This window comes from Phocoena phocoena, chromosome 6 (genome assembly GCF_963924675.1).
Source record: "Phocoena phocoena chromosome 6, mPhoPho1.1, whole genome shotgun sequence".
Classification (NCBI taxonomy): Eukaryota; Metazoa; Chordata; class Mammalia; order Artiodactyla; family Phocoenidae; genus Phocoena; species Phocoena phocoena.
This window is the reverse complement of record NC_089224.1, coordinates 25,866,187-25,886,568: the sequence shown is the minus strand read 5'-3', so window position 1 is coordinate 25,886,568 and position 20,382 is coordinate 25,866,187. Positions and strand designations below refer to the sequence as shown.

Here is a 20,382-nt window from a genome sequence, read left to right as displayed (position 1 = left end):
TCAGACAAGTAGGCAGGCAATCAGTTGCACAGCAGTGAGTACTTTGGTGGCTAAAGCGCTGTGTCCCTACACCTGCTCTGTGCTTTCTCAGGGGAACAGATCGGTGGGAGGGGCTCACCCACCTGGAGGTCGGAAATGTCCATCTTCTCCCGGACACTGAACTTCTGGCCCATGAGCCGCAGTTTGGGCACACAGTAAAGGATCATGCTGTTGAACTGCGATAGTGACGGGCACGTATGGGGTGAGGGGCGGTTGACTCCACAGAGGAGCACCCCAGGGAGGAGGTGGGGCGTGGCTCTGGCAAGAGTGGGCAGGGCTAGGCGGGGCTGGGCTGAATGTGGGAGTGGTGAGGGCACGCTGGGGGTTGGACTGGGGGAGTGGCTGAGTGGTGGGGCGGAGCTCTGCAGCTGGTTGGGCCTGGGCTGGATGAGGGTGTGGCTGAGTGGCTGGGTAGGCCCAGGCTCTGCCGCTGGGCTGGGTGTGGCGTGGCAGGGGCGTGGTTCTGCAGCTGGGCTGGGCAGGACTGGGCAGGGCTGGGTGTGACCGATTGGGGGCTCACCAGGAAGAGGTGGCGGTCCTGGGTCGTGCCGTTCTTGGCTGATAGCTTCTGGATGTGGCCCTCCTTGATCAGCTCGTTCGCAGGGTTGACGATGTCCTCCTCCCCACCCAGTCTCTCGTATACCTCCAAGAGCTTGTGCATTTTCTCCTGAGAGGGACACGGGGCTCAGGCAGCTGCACCACCACAGGGATTGGAGGCCTGCCAGGGCTGGGGACCCAGTGGTGTGTGGAACCCTGCCCTGCAAGTGTGGTCCAGAACCAAGGAGGGACCACGATCCTGCTGACAACGGTGGGAGGGAAAACACGGGCCTTGAACAGAGGTTCACCTTGCAGAGAGTAATACATAATAACAACAGTTAGCACCATTGCTATGTGCCACACCCTGTTCTAAACACAATGTGGGTATTAATTAATTTAATTCTAGCACCCGCCTTAAGAGGCTGATGCCATTACTATCTTCAATCTATAGACAGAGAAACTGAGGCACAGAAAAATCAAGTGAGTTGCTGGAGATGTCTCAGCTAGAGAACTGGGACTGGCTCTCTTAGCCTCCACAGTGAAGGGCATTGGGTCAGAGGAGATACGCTGGGCAGCTGCAGCTTTTGCCCTGGACAGTCATCCCCTCTTGTGGTAGCCTTACCTGGTTTCCTGCTCCACCCTCAGATGGCCCAGGGCCATGATGAGACCAGACCTCTGCCTATCCACAGGTCATCGCCCTCTGTTCTCGAGACTGGTTGTGTGGTCATATGGCCAACCAGCACCCTTGTGGTGTGAGGGGAGAGGGTAGGCAGCTCGTTGCTCCAGCTCTGGGCCAAGAGGCCACAGGCCCTGACCAGGAGCTTGAGCCAGGAATGAAGGAGTGAACTCAGCAAAAGGCAGAGCTGAGCCTACAGGAACCTTAACCCAGCAACAAGGAGCATGGATCCACCATGCTACAGCAGCCACTGCCCTTGGACCTGACCAATCTTAGCCTGCACTCCTTGGAAGCAGGCTGGTTTGGTAGCTCTTCTGCCTCTGGTATGGAAACAGGTGGTAGATGTGGGCATGGGAGCCAGCATGGAGAGTGAGGAAGAGCAGGCTAGGCAGGGCCAAAGGGCCTTGTGTGTACTGGGGGCTGGGCGTGCAGTGGACATGTAGGAGAGCTTATGTGTGTACCTGTGAGGCAGTGGCAGGCCAGGAGGCTTCTGGACAGGGAGTGACAAAATAAGCAACCTATAGAAAGCTCTGAGTAGAGAAGTACAGACCAGAGACCAGGGAGATTGGAGGTGGGGAGGCAGGGGTGGTGGTCCAGGTTGAGGGGATTAGGGATGGACAGGTAGAAGCATGAAGAGGGTCCCATGAGCACACATTGATAAGCCTTCCCCCACACCTGACCAGAGCCCCCTGCCTGTCACAGAGGCCTCACCAGACTTGGAGCGAGAACTGCCACACAGTGGACATGCTACTGTGGGACAGGAGTCCACCCCAAGCCCCTCAGAGATGTAGGCCCATGGGGGCTCCTCCATGGGCTCTGTGTGAGCTCATGACCACAGAGTTCCATGAAGCAGCTCTTTCTCCTCCATTAGATTTAGTCTTGGGGAGGAAAAAAAGGGGAGATTAGATTAAAAGTATCTAGAGTGAAATGTCACCTGTTTAGGTTGCCATGGGTGCCCCACTGTGGGCCTGACCTCAGGCGCATCTGGTCTGGGGGCTCCAGACCCAATCCCGGGGACAGGCAGGTAATGAGGACACAGAACGTGGACCACACATAGCAAGAGCTGCCCCAAAACAGGTGGCCCGTCTCTCATTTCTCCTTTTTGAGAGATGTGGGGTCAAAGAAATATTTCACTTTCTTTTTCCTCTCAAAAAACAACAGTGCCCATGTGAAAGTAAATAGGTCTCAGGACTGAGGCAACCAGGGCTGGGTAGGGACTGTGGCGGCCTGGAGAGCCGGCCCACTTAGGGGGCACCTCGCCTCGTCCCAGGTTGTAGTGTGGGCCTGGGGTTTTCAGAGTTTTCCAGTAAAGCCAGGAATTTGGATTCTCCTGTGAAATGACCTGATCTCTAATTCTGGACAAGGATTTAGAAATTCTTACACCATGTCCAGGCAGTGTGCAGGCCAAACAAGGGCCTCTGAAGACAGGGCCCACTGGGTCAAAAGGCATTGGTATGAGCTAGGAGGCCTCCCCATCGGCAGAGCCTATTACTCGGGGGCGTTAGATCAAACAAGTGGACACCATCTCCTCCACCTTCAGGCTGTATTTGGAGGTGGGGCCTTTGGTAGGTGATTAAGTTCAGATGAGGTCATGGTCATGGGGTGGGGGAGGGGTGGGGGCATGATGAGATTAGAGCCCTATTAAGAGAGACACCAGAGAGCCTGCTCTCTCTTTTTGCTATGTGAGGACACAGCGAGAAGGTGGCTGTCTACAAACCAGGAACCAAATCTGCCAGCACCTTGGTCTTGGACTTCCAACCTCCGGAATGGTGAGAGTAAATGTCTACTGTTTAAGCTGTCCAGTCTACAATACTTTGTTAGAGCAGCCTCAGCTGACAGAGCTTCAGTGAGTGAATGAACGAAAAATTAATGATGCTGACACCAAGAGCTAACACTAAATTATGCCAGGTCCTGTTCTGAGCACTTCATGTAGAGTGATTTAATCCCTACAACAGCCCAATGAAACAGATTCTGTCAGTGACCTCATTTTACAGATGGGGAAACTGAGGCATGGAGCGCTATATAACTTACCAGCAATCACCAAGCTAGTAAGGGACAGGCCTGTCTGGCTCTCAGTGGAGTCTCTGTCTTCCTGGGGGACAGGTGGGTAAGTATGCATGCTGACAGTGCCTGGCCCACCCTGTGCCCTCCCTGCCCCAAACTACTGGTCCCTTGGGCATCTTCCAGGGTCGCCCACACTCACCATTTTCCGAATGGCAGCGTTGGAGTGGTTGGCAGCTGTGGAGATGAGCTCCAAGGACCCTGCAGGAAGAAGACAGAGTCAAGCTGCAGGGCGCCTGGTGGCTCCACCCAGGTAGTCGCCCCACGAGGCTTAGTGTCAGGTTCTGCCCTGCTCCTGCCCTTTCCCACGGCTGAACCAGGCTGCTCATGAGACCTGGCCCTGGGTGTGGGGATGCGACCCTGCAGATGCATCCCATTTGCTGAGGGTCCGCTGGGGCTGGCATGCCACTCCCCTGTGCAGACCTTGCCCCATGCTGCCTGCCAGCTGCTGCCCATGCACCAGGAGCAGCCTTGCCAGCCCCATAAGGTCCTGCGTGAGGCCTAAGCTCTGCCAACACTTAGCAGCCCCCTCCACAGAACCATCATCCACCCCTCGCACTGCAATGGGGGCAGGGGCGGTTTTCCCTTACACTCAGACTCTCAGTCACCTCCTTGTTTAGGGGTCACTTGGAGCTCTCTCTGTCTCTCTGTCTCTGTCTCTGTCTACCTCTTTGTCTCTCTCTTTCTGTCTCTGACTCTTTGTCTCTCTCAGTGTGGGTTTTCAGCAGGGGCCCCAGCTCCCACCGCCCAGGAGCCCCTCAGCCTGTGGCCGGCTTGGCTCACTCTCTGCATCCTTCCAGTCTGGGGCATCCTCTGGGAGCCTCTTCAGATAGTCCTTGAGCAGCAGCTCATAGCGGGGGACCCTCTGCACGGGCTCCAGCATATGGTGCTGCAGCGTCAGGTTTCCGCACATCTCCTGCTTCTGTGGGGGAGATAGAGGCAGTGTGGGGCACCCCTGGACACACATGTGGATCCCCCAGGAGGCTGCCTGGAGTACTGTACCCAAATGACTGCAGACCGCATCTTACAGCAGAGGAAACTGAAGTTTGGAGAGGTTGAATGATGGAGTAAGGAGCTGGACCCCAGGCAGGCCTGCTCTAGACCCAGCGCTGGCCTTTTTATACACATCCTCATTGGAGACTGTTCTGTGGGGACAGCTGGGAGGACCCAGACATAAGTGAGGGGGTGAGCGTGCAAGGAGTGCAGGCAAAAGGAGAGAAGGAAACACTCTGATAGTATCAGAGCTATCCTCTCTGGGGAGGGACAGGGATGCTGAGAGATGCAGGGGGATCTAGGACCCTACGCTGAGAAATCATGGGTGACTTGATTACAGTGGGATCTGGGGAAAACACAAAAAGTTATCAAGGGGCCACCCCAAATCCGAGCCTGGCCTCCAAACCCTCAGCACAGAGGGACTCTGTGCCCATTAACCCTTCAGGGTACAGTGAGGAATGTAGGTGCACGTATGCATGTGTGAACACATATGTATGTACACACATGCACATGTGCCTATGTATTACGTGTGCACATGTATGCATGTATGTGCATGTGGCACATACTTGAAATATTTTTTAAAGCATTACTTTATTTAAAATTGGTGAATGTGGCTAATTAAAACCCCAAAATTTTGTATGGAAAACAAAATCATACATAAAGTTAAAAAATAAAACATCAATGGAGAAAAATAATTTGCAACACATTTGACAGTTAACAGCTTACATTCTTAACATATAAAAACCTCATGAATCAGTAAGAAAAAGACCAACATGGCAGTAGACAACAGCAACCAGAGGTGTGAACAGGCTGTTTGCAGAAAAAGAGAAAGAAAAGATCAATGCAACATTTTCCTAAGTGCTTCCACTAGCCATTGAGAGATGCTGTGGAGGGAGACCAGCAAGTTTGGATCCAGGTCCTATTGAATAATAGTTTCTGATGACATAGATCGCACAAACTTTTTTTTTTTTTCTTGCGGTACGTGAGCCTCTCACTGTTGTGGTCTCTCCCGTTGCGGAGCACAGGCTTCGGACGCGCAGGTTCAGCGGCCATGGCTCACGGGCCCAGCCACTCCGCGGCATGTGGGATCTTCCCGGACCGGGGCACGAACCCGTGTCCCCTGAATCGGCAGGCGGACTCTCAACCACTGCGCCACCAGGGAAGCCCTGCACAAACTTTTTGAGCCACGATTTCCTCACCCATGAAATGAGAATGATGATTTGTCCCTGGAAGTTATTTTAAGGATCAAAGCATCAATAGAGCATCTGGACACATCCCACAATTTTACTGATTTTCTCCATGTTGAAACACAAAGCCAGCACTGTGCCCATGAAGCAGAGGTGGGACCGCCCTACCTGGATGCCTTGGACAGTGTCCTTAAATACCGGTGAGCGCTGGGTCCAGGTGCTCACCAGCTCCACGGCCCGGTCAAAGTTCTTGACATATTCACCATACATCTTGAGGAATGGGGCCAGCTTCTGCAGGATGTCTCCAAGCCGGGGGTTTGTGTCCCTTTGTGGGGGAGTGAGTGAGATCGTCAGGCAAACAGCTCCACTGAAGTGCCAGGGTGAGACAGGGACTTCACCAGGGAGCTATGGGACAATGGCCTGACTCCCAGCTCTGTGTGATGGTGGGCAAACTGGTCACCTCCCCTAAGCCTTACTTTCCTTCTCTGTATCACATGGGATGGAAAATAGTGTGTTACCTAGAGGATCATGTAAAGTACTTCAACCATGCAGTCATAGAACGATTGCTCAAGACCAGGAGTTGTTAGTAATAATGGAATCACTTTAATGATGAGCCACAGTTATCAAAAAGAATCAAGAAAACCCCATTATACTTCTTCTATATGAGCAAAGATTAGGAACAATGGGGCAATTTAACTCTGGCAATGTCATGGGAAAGCAGCACCGTGTAATAATGAATGGTTTGGACAGGGATTTGGAAATAAATTTCAAGGAGCAGAAAATATATAACCTTTGACCTTAGAACTGTGGGGGATTTATCCTAAAGAAATAATCAAAAAGAAGAAAAAAAGACATATGCATAAAGTCATCCTTGGCAGCATTACTAGGAACATGCACTCAGAGGCCCACCACCTGTGAAGACGGATGGGCAAGCTGCTGGACTCTCGCACCCTTATTACACAAGGAGTGTCTGTGTGCTGACAGTCACTCCAGGGCCTTGAGGAGAAAACTTATATCTAGCAGGTGTGCACTGCATCAGCCAGAAAGCCAATCTAGCCCTGAGCTTTAACCTCATGGCCTTGGACACAGTATAACCTGCTCTGCAGGTGGAGCATGTCTTTCTAAATATTTACAAATTGCCCTGGACCCCTGCTGAGCCTTGCAGGTGCAGGGACAACCCCCAATCAAGCCCCCTGGCCTCTGTGTTCTCCCTGGCCTGGCTGCAGCTTGGAAATGGCCTCTTCTCTTACCACAGAACCACACACTGGCTCAAGCCAGGCCAGTGAAGAGGGGAGACAGCAGAGACCCCAAAGCAAAGCTGCAGCAGCACCCAGAACAGAGAGGGAAGCACATAATATGGAGAATGGCAAGCTGGGGGCCATGCCTGTAATGTTTTATTATCATTTCTTACAGCTGGGCAGTCCCTCTGCCACAAATGAACGGAAGCGGCAGAGGGACAGAGGGACAGCCCTCTGGGGACACTGCTGAGGAAGAAAAACATCTCATTTTTTAAAGCAGAGGTGCAATATACACTAGGAGGGAAGATAAACCAATAAGCACTGTCTATTCACTGGTGTTTGCAGATGGCAAACCTCATTTAAATTCCACAAAGCCCTGAGCAGGTATTAAAGTCCTTTTAATTTGCAGATGAAGAAGCTAAGACACTGAGAGGGCTTGGGGTCAGGGTTGGCCCAGGACCCTACAGAAAGAGAGCCCAGGGCACTATGAGACAGGCTCCCCAGGTGTCTCCTGGCTTTTGGGCATACAAACCCCAGATTTAGAGGCTGCTTGGCAGACAGTATTCAACAAAACCACTGCAATAGTGTCACCATGACCCTCAACCACCAAGGGCATTGGAGCCAGACTCCCTGGGAGATGCCAGCCCCTACACTTCCCAGGCACCATGAGCTGCACTTACCACTCATTCATGATCCGTGTCTGCAGCTCAGGAAGGAGGAACTTCCCGTGGAAGCAATAGATGGAGGAGATGTTAGAGAAGATGCCTGTGGTGACTTCCGAAGGGATCCCTGCTTCCATCAGTCGGGTGCAGAAAACCTGGGCACGGAGAAGCCCATGCAGTGGTCACTGAGTGTGGGTCACTGCAGATGGTTACGATCATGCTTCTGCTGCAGGTATGGGAGCTCAAGAGAGGCTGCCGTTGCCTTATGTTTTCTTAGTGAACCTTCCACTTCATCAAACTGGCTCAAAGAACCTTATGGTCTTAAAGCAAGCTTACTTATGGCTAAGAATTGAGGGGTGAGGCAGGGACAGTCCCCTCTAGATGGGGACAGGCCATCTTTCTTCCATCTGCCCTTCAAGGGAAATGGATGGTCCTGATTTCCTTTCTTTGCTTTGTGAGCTACAAACAGAAGAAGCACCTGTCAAAACCCAGTTTCTGTTGCAGTTTTACTTCCTGTGCTCATAAACCCCACGTTGCCAGGTGGACAGGGAGAGTGCCACCCACTGTCCCAACTATTTGTGCAGGAAGATGTCCAGAGGCCATTTACATGCTCAGATAATTTAACTGCCAAGAAGAAAAAAAACCCCAAGGTGACTGGATGAGACCATTGCCCCAAAGCCACAAGTTCTGAAAGCAAAAACTAAGACTTTCTGGAGGAGACTTAAATTTGTCCAAGTTTTAGTATTCATGCCAGTCATACTCCAACTGCAAGCCCTAGCCAATGCTAAGAGAGAAAGTTTGCCTCTGAAACTGTCCACTGAAACTCTGGAAGTGGACAAAGGCAGGCCCAAGCCAGGACGGCTACCTGGTCTAGCAGGTGTAGACGCTTCACGTAGGTCTCCTCAGTATGCAGCAGCTCCTGGGCAATGTGGAGCAGCTTCTGGGGCTCAGCACACTGTGAAGAGAAGAGCCATAGCTCACCTAGGGAAGATGAGTTTGGGGGAGGCAGCATATGACAAAGGCTACCCGCTGTATGCCAGGGATGACCAGGGGCCCCAAAAGACCAGAGGAAGCTGCTGCGACTGGGATGTGGGGCTCAGTTCTTGCAGATGGAATTTCCAGGGAAGTTTCTGGGGAAGACATAATAGTTTCTACCAACCCCCCCAAACCTTCTGCAGCCCAGAGAGAACTCTATCTTCCCGGGGCTTTAACTACAGAGGAGCTGCAATAGCCACATCAAAATATATTGTGGAGTGACATCAGCAAGGTGGCAGATTAGAAAGCTACAGGCCCTCCCAACAGGCACATGAAAAGATGCTCCACATTGCTAATTATTAGAGAAATACAAATCAAAACTGTAATGAGGTACCACCTCACACTGGTCAGAATGGCCATCGTTAGAAAGTCTACAAATAAATGCTAGAGAGGGTGTGGAGAAAAGGGAAACCTTCTACACTGAGAATGTAAATTTGTGCAGCCACTATGGAGGTCCCTCAAAAAACTAAAAATAGAGTTGCTATATAATTTTGCAATCCCACTCCTGGGCATACATTCAGACAAAACTATAATTCAAAAAGATACATGCACCCCAATGTTCATTGCAGCACTATTTACAATAGCCAAGACATGGAAACAACCTAAATGTCCATCAAAAGATTAATGGATAAAGGAGATGCGGTACATATATACAATGGAATATTACTCAGCCATTAAAAAGAATGAAATAATGTCATTTGTAGCAACATGTGCTAGAGATTATCACACTAAGTGAAGTAAGCCAGACAGAGAAAGACCATATGATATCGCTTATATGTGGAATCTAAAATATGACACAAATGAAATTATCTATGAAACAGAAACAGGCTCACAGACATAGAGAACAGACCTGTGGTTGCCAAAGGTGAGGGAAGGGATGAATTGGGAGTTTGGGATTAGCAAATGCAAACTACTATATATAGAATGGATAAACAAGGTCCTAGTGTATAGCACAGGGAACTATATTCAATATCTTGTGATAAACCATAATGGAAAAGAATATTTTAAAAATATATATGTATATATATAACTGAATCACTTTGCTGTGCAGTAGAAATTAACACAGCATTGTAAATAAACTATACTTCAAGAAAATATATTAAAAAAAAAAAGAAAGTTATAGGCCCTCCTTCCCCCACACGAGTTAACAATATACAAACAAGAATACCTCTGTGGAAACTCTGGAGACCAGCTGAGAAGCTACAGCTTCCAAGGCATTGTAAAACTAAGAAGAGATTCTATCAAATAGAGAATGAAAATTGGCATGTTTGGAACACCCTTTTGTGTTCCTCCCCCATGCAGCATAGCACAGCACAACTGGGAAGAACCGCCCCCCCCCCTCCCCAGCTAGGGCTCCTCCCTCAAGATGGAAACAAAAGAGTGAACTGTGCATCCAAAATTTTGGCTCATCTGGAAGCTGCCTGAGGGACTGGTTTCTGTCTTGCCTGATTTGGAATGCTGTCATGACCAGCGCCAGAGTTGGAAAACAGAGGCAAGCAGCATGTTAGAGCTGATGTTCTGCAGGCAGATGCCAGGGGAGCAGGAGATCAGAAAAATTTTAATAGGTCTTAGAAATTCCAGCCTGATTGGCTAAGGTTTTCCCTGCACAAAGCCAGCATGCAAAGACTGGAGAGATGGTTGTTTTTCAGATGCCCAAATTCCAGCAAAAATTTACAAAGAAACAGGGAAACATAGTGTGATTAAAGGAACAAAATAAAATTCCAGAAACCAGACCTAAAGAAACATAGCTCTATGAGCTGCCTGTAAAAACTATTAAATACCTGTCATATAGATGCTCAATGAACTAAAAAAGAACACAGACAACTAAGTGAAATCAGGAAAGTGATGCATGAACAGAATATCAATAAAGAGATAAAAACTATTTTAAAAAAAAGAGCCAAACAGAAACTCTAGAACTGAAATTTGCAATAACTAGACTGAAAAGTTCAAGCTAGGTCATTTGAAATCATAAATCAGAGAAACAAAAAGAAAAAACAATGAAGAAAGCAAAAAGAGCCTAAGAAACTTATGGGATACTACCCAAGGGACCAATATATGCATTTTGGGAGTCAAGTACAGCATACTTGAAGAATTAGTGGCTAAAAATGTCCCAAATATGAGGAAAGAAATGGACATATGAATTCAAGAAGCTCACAGAACTCCAAATGGGATAAATCCAAAGAACCACACTGGGACACATTATAATAAAAAAAAAGGGGGGGGGGAGGAGTGGGATGATATATTTAAAGTACTGAAAGAAAAATAAAACTGTCAACCAAGAATATGTATCCAGCAAAGCCATCTTTCAAAAATGAAGAAGATGATACCAAAACCAGATAAACATATCACAAAAAAAGAAAATTACAGGCCAATATCACTGACAAACATACACACAAAAATCCTCAACTAAATACTAGCAAACCGAATCTAACAACACATTAAAAAGTTCATACACCATGATCAAATGGGATTTATCCCAGGGATGCAAGGATTCTTCAGTATACACAAATCAATTCCTGTGATACACATATTAACAAATTGAAGAATAAAAACCATATGATCACCTCAACAGATGCAGAAAAAGCTTTTGACAAAATTCAACACCCATTTATGATAAAAACTCTCCAGAAAGTGGGCATAGAGGGAACCTACCTCAACATAATAAAGGCCATATATGACAAATGCACAGCAAATATTATTCTTAATGGTGAAAAACTGAAAGCATTTCCTCTAAAATCAGGAACAAGACAAGGGTGCCCACCCTCGCCAACATTATCAAACATAGTTTTGGAAGTCCTAGCCATGGCAATCAGACAAGAAAAAGAAATAAAAGGAATCCCAATTGGTAAAGAAGAAGTAAAACTGTCACTGTTTGCAGATGACATGATACTATACACAGAAAATCTTAAAGATGCCACCAGAAAATTACTAGACCTAATCAATGAATTTGATAAAGTTGCAGGATACAAAATTAATGCACAGAAATCTCTTGCATTCCTATACACTAACAATGAAAGATCAGAAAGAGAAACTAAGGAAACAATCCCATTTACCATTGCAACAAAAAGAATAAAATACCTAGGAAAAAACCTACCTAAGGAGGTAAAAGACCTGTACATAGAAAACGATAAGATACTGGTGAAAGAAATCAAAGATGACACAAAAAGATGGAGAGATATACCATGTTCTCGGATTGAAAGAATCCACACTGTGAAAATGACTATACTACCCAAAGCAATCTACAGATTCAATGTAATCCCTATCAAATTACCAAGGGCATTTTTCACAGAACAAGAACAAAAATTTTACAATTTGTTTGGAAACCCAAAAGACCTCAGATAGCAAAAGCAATCTTGAGAAACAAAATTGGAGCTGAAGGAATCAGGCTCCCTGACTTCAGACTATACTACAAAGCTACAGTCATCAAAACAGATGGTACTGGCACAAAAACAGAAATATAGATCAATGGAACAGGGTCAAAAGCCCAGAGATAAACCCACGCACCTATGGTCACCTAATCTATGACAAAGGGGGCCAGAATATACAATGGAGCAGAGATAGCCTCTTCAATAAGTGATGCTGGGAAAACTGGACAGCTACATGTAAAAGAATGAAATTAGAACACTCCCTAACATACATAAAAATAAAGTCAAAATGGATTAAAGACCTAAATGTAAGGCCAGACTGTATAAAACTCTTGGAGGAAAACATAAGAAGAACACTCTTTGACATAAATTGCAGCAAGACCTTTTTTGACCCATGTCCTAGAGTAATGAGAACAAAAACAAAAGTAAACAAATGGGACCTAATGAAACTTAAACCTTTTGCACAGCAAAGGAAACCATAAATAAGACGAAAAGACAACCCTCAGAATGGGAGAAAATATCTGCAAATGAAGCAACTGACAAAGGATTAATCTCCAAAATATACAAGCAGCTCATGCAGCTCAATATCAAAAAAGCAAACAACCCAGTCCAAAAATGGGCAGAAGATCTAAATAGACATTTCTCCAAAGAAGATATACAGATGGCCAACAAACACATGAAAGGATGCTCAACATCACTAATTATTAGAAAAATGCAAGTCAAAACTACAATGAGGTATCACCTCACACTGGTCAGAATGGCTATCATCAAAAAATCTACAAACAATAGGACTTTCCTGGTAGCACAGTGGTTAAGAATCCACCTGCCAATGCAGGGGACATGGGTTCGAGCCCTGGTCCAGGAAGATCCCATGTGCCACAGAGCAACTAAGCCTGTGCACCACAACTACTGAGCCTGCGCTCTAGAGCCCGTGAGCCACAACTACTGAAGCCTGCGCACTTAGAGTCCATGCTCCACAACAAGAGAAGGCACCACAGCGAGAAGCCCACACACCTCAATGAAGAGTAGCCCCCGCTCGCCGCAACTAGAGAAAGCCTGTGTACAGCAACGAAAATCCAAAGCAGCCAAAAAGAAGATGAAAAAAAAAACTACAGACAATAAATGCTGGAGAGGGTGTGGAGAAAAGGGAACCCTCTTGCACTGTTGTGGCAATGTAAATTGATGCAGCCAGTATGGAGAACAGTATGGAGATTCCTTAAAAAACTAAAAATAGAACTACCATATGACCCAGCAATCCCTCTACTGGGCACATACCCAGAGAAAACCATAATTCAAAAAGATATATGCTCCCCAATGTTCATTGCAGCACTATTTACAATAGCCAGGACATGGAAGCAACCTAAATGTCCATCAACAGATGAATGAATATAGAAGATGTGGTACATATATGCAATGGAATATTACTCAGCCATAAAAAGGAGAAAAATTGGGTCATTTGTAGAGACATGGATGGACCTAGGGACTGTCATACAGAGCGAAGTAAGTCAGAAAGAGAAAAACAAATATCGTATATTAATGCATGTAGGTGGAATCTGAAAAAATTGGTATAGCCAATCTTATTTACAAAGCAGAAATAGAGACACAGAAGTAGAGAACAAACATATGGATTCCAAGGGGGAAGTGGGGGATGGGATGAATTGGGAGATTGTGATTAACATATAAACACTATTGATACTATGTATAAAATAGATAACTAACGAGAACCTACTGTATAGCTCAAGGAACTCTACTCAGTGCTCCGTGGTGGCCTAAATGAGAAGGAAATCCAAAAAAAGGGGATATATGTATCTATATAGCTGATTCACTTTGCTGTACAGCATAAACTAACACGTTGTAAAGCAACTATACTCCAATTTATAAAATAAAAAATATATAATAATAAAAATTTTTTAAATGAAGAAGAAATTAAGACTTTCCCAAATAAACAGAAGATAAAGAGTTCATTACCACTAGACCTGCCATACAAGAAATGCTAAAGTAAGTCCTTCAAGTTGTGAAAAGATGGTAGATAGCAACATGAAGCTGTACAAAAATATAAGGTTCTTCAATAAGGGTAAATGCATGAACAAATATAGTAGCCTGTACTATCATAATTTTGGCAGAAAATAACACAAAAAGGACAAAAACATTTAAAAGCTATAAATCTATGTGAAAGTACATACTATACATATAAATACATAATTTGTGACATCAATAACATAGAGTGTCTGGGAGGGGGAGCTGTAAAGGAGTAGAGTTTTTGTATATCATTGAAGTTAAGTTTTGTTCAGCTTAAAATAAAATGTTATACAGATGAAAAGATGCTCAACATCACTAATTATTAGAAAAATGCAAATCAAAACTACAATGAGGTATTACCTCACACCAGTCAGAATGGCCATCAGCAAAAAGTCACAAAAACTAAATGCTGGAGAGGGCGTGGAGAAAAGGGAGCCCTCTTGCCCTGTTGGTGGGAATGTAAATTGATACCTCCACTGTGGGGAATAGAATGGAGTGTCCTTAGAAAACTAAAAATAGAACTACCATATGACCCAGCAATCCCACTACTGGGCTTATACCCTGAGAAAACCATAGTTCAAAAAGACACATGTACCCCAACATTCATTGCAGCACTATTTACAATAGCCGTGACGTGGAAACAGCTTAAATGTCCTTCGACAGATGAATGGATAAAGAAGATGTGGCATATTTATACAATGGAATATTAGCCATAAAAAAGAACAAATTGGGTCATTTGTAGAGATGTGGATGGACCTAGAGTCTGTCATACATAGTGGAGTAAGTCAGAAAGAGAAAAACTAATATCAAATATTACCGCATATACGTGGAATCTAGAAAAATGGTACAGATGAACCTATTTGCAGGGCAGGAATAGAGATACAGGTGTAGAGAATGGACATGTGGACACAGGGGAGGGGAAGGGGAGGGTGGGATGAATTGGGAGATTAGGTTTGACATAAATACACTACCATGTGTAAAATAGATAGCTAGTGGGAACATGTGGTATAGCACAGGGAGCTCTGCTCAGTGCTCTGATGACCTAGATGCGTGGGATGGGGGTGGGTGGGAGAGAGGTGCAAGAGGGAGGGGATATATGTATACATATAGCTAATTTACTTTGTTGTACAGCAGAAACCAACATAACATTGTAAAGCAATTATACCCCAATAAAAAATAAAAAGCAGATGGAAGATCTTTAAAAAAGTAAAATACCATAACTTTAACTATTTTATGTAATTGCAATAGAAAAAATATATAGAATATACTCAAGAGGCAATGAGAAGGGAATCAAGCATATTATTACAAAAAAATCAATTAAACTTAAAAAAGGAAAGCAGTAAGATAGGGACAAAAAAGCTACAAAACATACAGAAAACAATGAAGAAAGCAATAGTAAGTCCTTCCCTACCAGGAATTACTTTAAATGTAAATGAATTAAACTCCCCAATCAAAAGATATGGATTGATTGAACAGGTTAAAAATAAAATCCAATTATATGCTACCCACAAGAAATTCACTTTAGATTTAAGGACATACATAGACTGAAAGTGAAAGATGGAAACAGATATTTCATGGAAATGGTAAACAAAAGAGATCACGAGTGGCCATATTTACATCAGACAAATGAACTTTATGACCTTTTTTTTTTTCTTTTTTTTGTGGTACGCGGGCCTCTCACTGTTGTGGCCTCTCACATTGCAGAGCACAGGCTCCGGACGTGCAGGCTCAGCAGCCATGACTCACGGGCCTAGCTGCTCCATGCATGTGGGATCTTCCCGGACCGGGGCATGAACCCGTGTCCCCTGCATCGGCAGGCGGACTGTCAACCACTGCGCCACCAGGGAAGCCCCAGACAAATGGACTTTAAATTAAAAAACCATTACACAGTACAAAGAAAGACATTATATAATGTTAAAAGGACCAATTCACCAAGAAGTTATAACAATTATAAATATTTATTCATCAAACCTCAGAGCTCCTAAATATATGAAGCAAACTTTGGCAGAATTGAAGCAAGAAACAGATAGCAACAGAAGAATAGTAGGAGATGTCAGTACTCTACTTTCAATACTGGATAGGACATGCAAAACATCAATAAGGAAGCAGGGGATTTGAATAATACTGTAGAACAAATGAACCTAACAAACATATGCAGAATATTCCATATAACAACGGCAGAACATGCATTCTTCTCAAGTGCACACAGAGCGTTCTCCAGGTCAAACCACGTGTTAGGCCACAAAACAAGTATTAACAAATTCAAGAAGATTGAAATCATATAAAATATCTTTTCCAATCACAACAGAATGAAACTAGAAATCAACAGCACAGAGAAAACTGGAAAATCCACAGATTTGTAGAAATTAGACAATACGCACTTAAACAGGAGTCAGTAATAGAGATTAGAACAGAGATAAATGAAACAGAGGGTAGAAAAACAAAGGGAAAAAACCAACAAAACTAAGAGTTGTTTTTTGAAAAGATAAACAAAATTAACAAACCTTTAGCTAGACTTACCAAAAAAATGAGAGAGAACTCAAATAAATAAAATGAAAGAGGAAATATTACAATTGATACTAAGTTGAATACAAGGGATCAGAAGAGATGGCTCTGAAAAATTAAATGCCAACAATTGGATAAGCTAAAAGAAATAGATAAATTCCTAGAAACACACAACCTACCAAGACTGAGTCATGAAGAAATAGAAAATTTGCACAGACCGATAACAAGTAAGGAGGTTCAATAAGCCATAAAAAACTTCCCAACAAAGAAAAGCCCAGAAACAGATAGCTTCACTGGGAAATTAATACCAATTGTTCTCAAATTTTTCCCAGAAAATTAAAGAATAAGGAACACTTACTAACTCATTCCATGAGACCAGCATTATCCTGATACCAAAACTTTGGGGCCTTGTTGACCCTGGAGGGACTGTCCCTCCCAGGGTTCGCTGATTCCTAGAGATGTAAAGGATTCGCCGGCAAGAATGTCTTTCAAGTGCAAACCAACCCATCCAGAGCCCACACCCAACCACCTTCTTTATACTTGCTTTCCCCTATTCCCCTGCCCTAATTACACAAGCTATCCAGGGACAGCCCCTGTGCACAGAACCCACTGAAATTATTCAAACTGGCCAATCTTAAGACTGCTTACCCTGTCTCACCCATCCCTTTCCTCAGAAACCACAATAAAGACTCTACTGTAACTTATATAGTATTTGTACATAAACTATACTTCAATTAAAAGAATAAAATCATTACATGATTAAAAAAAGACTCTTGCTCACAATTTCCACTCCCTCTGCCTCCTGCCCTACCCTGGTGCTTTTCCCTCTGGTTCCCCATGGTGTGGTGTGCCCCCTCCTCTCGGGAACTATGAGTAATAAACTGTCTTTAAATGGCAGTCATCTCCTGATTTGTGAGCTTCACCATTCCTGAATAATAATAAAACTTAGCTTAAAACATGCCCCCAGCCCACTCGCTGAGAATTTGGCTTTCAACAGTGCAGGGCTGTGGCTGCCCTTTGCCCACGAAGCCTGCCTCTTGATGTGGCCACGTTAGTCCATACCATCTCTACCAGGAGCCAGCAGGTCTGACCCTGGCCAAATGCCACTTGTGCTTGTCTTGGGACCAAGTCACTTGCAGCTTACCTCCGCTGTTCTCCTCCCATGCACAGGCGGTCTCTCTAAGCCGAGGCTGTCGGCTTTACTTCCGTGTCCCCACAAGTCCCAGTGTAGAGCCCAGAGCCCAAAACGCTAAAGGGACACAGATGAGCTTACTTGCAAGGCCAAGCCCCCACGGGCGGGCACGCCTGCTTCCCGGAGCCATCTGCACGGGGCTCCCCTCGCGTGTCTGGGCTCCCTTCCTGACTCTGCCACACACCATGGGAAACCCTGGGGTTTCCCCATTCATAAAATAAGGTGACAAGCATGCTGTCTTCCTCATGGGGGCTCTGCAAGGCAGGCAGCAAGCACTGGCAGAGAGTGGTGGCAGCGCTGTTTCCGCTAAGTTGGACCGCCACAGCCACCCTGGGGTGGGGTCCCTGTGCCACCGTGGGGCCATGGAACTAAGGCTTGGGAGTGAGATCATTGTCTGATGTGTCAGGGAGACCCCTGCCTGTGTGGTCCTTCCCCAGAGCCTGCCCATCAACCCATAGCAGGGGCTTCTCTGAGCATGGTGTCTGAGTGTACACCCTGCTACTGGCACCAGGCCTGGGTGATGGCACTGTAACCTCAAATACCCTCAGAGGAGAGCTCTGCAGCCCCTGACACCTGGGACGGGAAGGTGGCCTACCTTGGCTGGATCCGCGTCAGCCCTCAAGGGGCTATTCTCGGGGTCTGGCTCCTCACTGCTGCCCTCACCCATATCGCTATCGGCCTCCTCCCGTGGGGCCTTGCCACCTGGGGCTGTCTCCAGGTGCAGCCCTTTGATGGTGGGGCCTGGGCCCGCCTCGCTGCTGTCCTCGCAGGAGAAGTGCTCGCCGACCACGCTGCAGGAGGGGCTGTCTATCCCGCTGTCCCGGTTAGGGATCTTAGTGCCGCTGCTGGGCTCACTCACAGAGCCCACGTCCCCCGCAGAGGCCTGGCTGCCAGGGCTCCCGGAGGCAGGGTCACCACAGTGGGCTCCAGGCCCAACAGGGAGTGCTCGGAGCTTCCCCGGGTCTGTGCTTGGATGCTCCAGGGAGGAGCTGCTAGGCCCAGCATCTGGCTCCCCCCGGGTGGCAATGGGGGCTGGGGGCATTGAGGACACCCCTCCTGGCTCCATCCTCAAAGTTGAGTTCTCTGAGCTCTGTGAGGGGCTGGCCGGGGTCTTCCTGTCAGGGAGAAATGAGCATAGTCAATGCCAGCTGGGCTATGGACTAACCCCCAGGTGGGGCCCTCTGGAGAAAATCAACATGGAGGAGGGGGGCTGGGGCTGAGTGTGAAGTGAACACCCTGGTCAGCCTCAGCTGGGTCCTGACTAGGCAGGCTTTGGGGCAATGGCAAGTGGAAAGCATTTTATTCTAAAAATAAATTTCTTCATTAAAAAAAGAAGGAAGAGAGAGAGGGAAGGAGGGAGGGAGAGAGTGAGAAAGAAAGAGAGAAAGAAGGAAGGAAGGAAGGAAGGAAAGAAGGGAGGCAAGAAGGAAGGAAAGAAAGAAAGAAAAAAGAGAGTGAAAGAGGGGCTTCCCTGGTGGCGCAGTGGTTGGGAGTCCGTCTGCCGATGCAGGGGACGCGGGTTCGTGCCCCGGTCTGGGAGGATCCCACGTGCTGCGGAGCGGCTGGGCCCGTGAGCCATGGCCGCTGAGCCTGCGCGTCCGGAGCCTGTGCTCCGCAGTGGGAGAGGCCACAACAGTGAGAGGCCCGCGTACCGCAAAAAAAAAAAAAAAAAAAAAAAAAAAAAAAAAAAGAGAGTGAAAGAAAAAAAAGGAGAGGGAGGAATGAATTCTGTAGCGTGAAGCTACCTACCCCTCAGTGAATTCAGAATATATGTATAAACGAGTAGCAATAACCACCATGAGCACAGTGAATCTGGTCTGTACTGTGCTTTGGTGTCTGTGGCACTCTATCCTACCATGTAGCTCTGAGGTGAGGCAGGATCCCCATCGAGACCCTCCCTCAATATCACTGTCGATATTCTGTCTGACAGGTGACCTGTCATTTTCCAGAGACCTGGAGGCTGAGGAGGCTGGATCTTGGTTCCCAATTCCTCTTCCTGCTAAGCACTGGAGCTACTTCATGCCCTCACATGGTGCCTCTTCTGGAAACCTTCGTGGAGGAAAGGCACCTTCAAGTGTCAGTCTAGGTGCACAGAGAGGGTCAAAGGTGAGACTAGACTGGGAGGAGATTGACATTCCCCAAAATCTTCCACTTGAAACCCCAGTGGAGCTGCAGAGGAGGTCAGGGACCAGGAGCAGCAGTCACTTATTCCTGGCCAATAGGTGGGTTACCTGAGGCTGTCAGACTCCGCAAGGACACTGAGGTGGAAGGGTGGGTGCCAGGCTCCCTGCTGGCTGTGTTCCGGGTCCTTTGAGTTGGCCAGTCCAGGCCTTGCACAGGGTTGGAGGGCTGGGGGGGATTTGCTGAAAATCTTTTTCTTGCCCAGCAGTTTTGAAGTGGAGCAGTTCAGGAGGTTCTAAAAAAAAACGTGAAAGGAGAATGAAAACCACCTTCTCCGCTGGCACTTGGAGCAGCGTGGGTGACAGACCCAGTGCTCAAGGGAGAACATGGAAGGGCATCTTCATGCCACCACCCAGTGCAGGAGACCCCCGGGCAGGCCATAGAGGTCTGCGGGTGGATGGAGCATGGCTGAGTCCCTGGCCCCCGTGCAGCAGCTTCTAGGCCCTGGCTTAAAACTGGGGCCAGAACTGAGCTTGTCCCCAGTCATGCAGTGACTCAGGGAGAAAGGGTCCCCTTGAGTGTGCAGTGCCCACTGTATCTGAGGAGAGCTGGCTGGCATCTCCACGCACCCTCCCAGACACAGGCACTCACTCAGCTCTGCGGCCAGTGGCTTCTTCACACATTCCCTTCCTCCCTTGCTAAACAAAATAAAGAACCATCGGTGGAGATGCAGTTTCCCCTCCCTGCAACAC

The 20,382-nt window shown here is 46.7% G+C and overlaps 1 protein-coding gene across 1 annotated transcript in view; it reads right to left on the bottom strand.

The window, feature by feature from the left end:
• Positions 1-18,575, bottom strand: part of FGD3 (FYVE, RhoGEF and PH domain containing 3) — a 33,241-nt gene extending 14,666 nt beyond the window's left edge. The window contains exons 1-8 of the mRNA XM_065879867.1: positions 18,090-18,575; positions 8,259-8,339; positions 7,412-7,548; positions 5,662-5,818; positions 4,097-4,235; positions 3,456-3,514; positions 560-706; positions 123-215 (exon numbers count right to left, since the gene is read on the bottom strand). Coding sequence (XP_065735939.1) covers positions 123-215; positions 560-706; positions 3,456-3,514; positions 4,097-4,235; positions 5,662-5,818; positions 7,412-7,548; positions 8,259-8,339; positions 18,090-18,575 — 1,299 coding nt within the window. The remainder of the gene's footprint in view (positions 1-122; positions 216-559; positions 707-3,455; positions 3,515-4,096; positions 4,236-5,661; positions 5,819-7,411; positions 7,549-8,258; positions 8,340-18,089) is intronic.
• Positions 18,576-20,382: the final 1,807 nt, after the last annotated feature.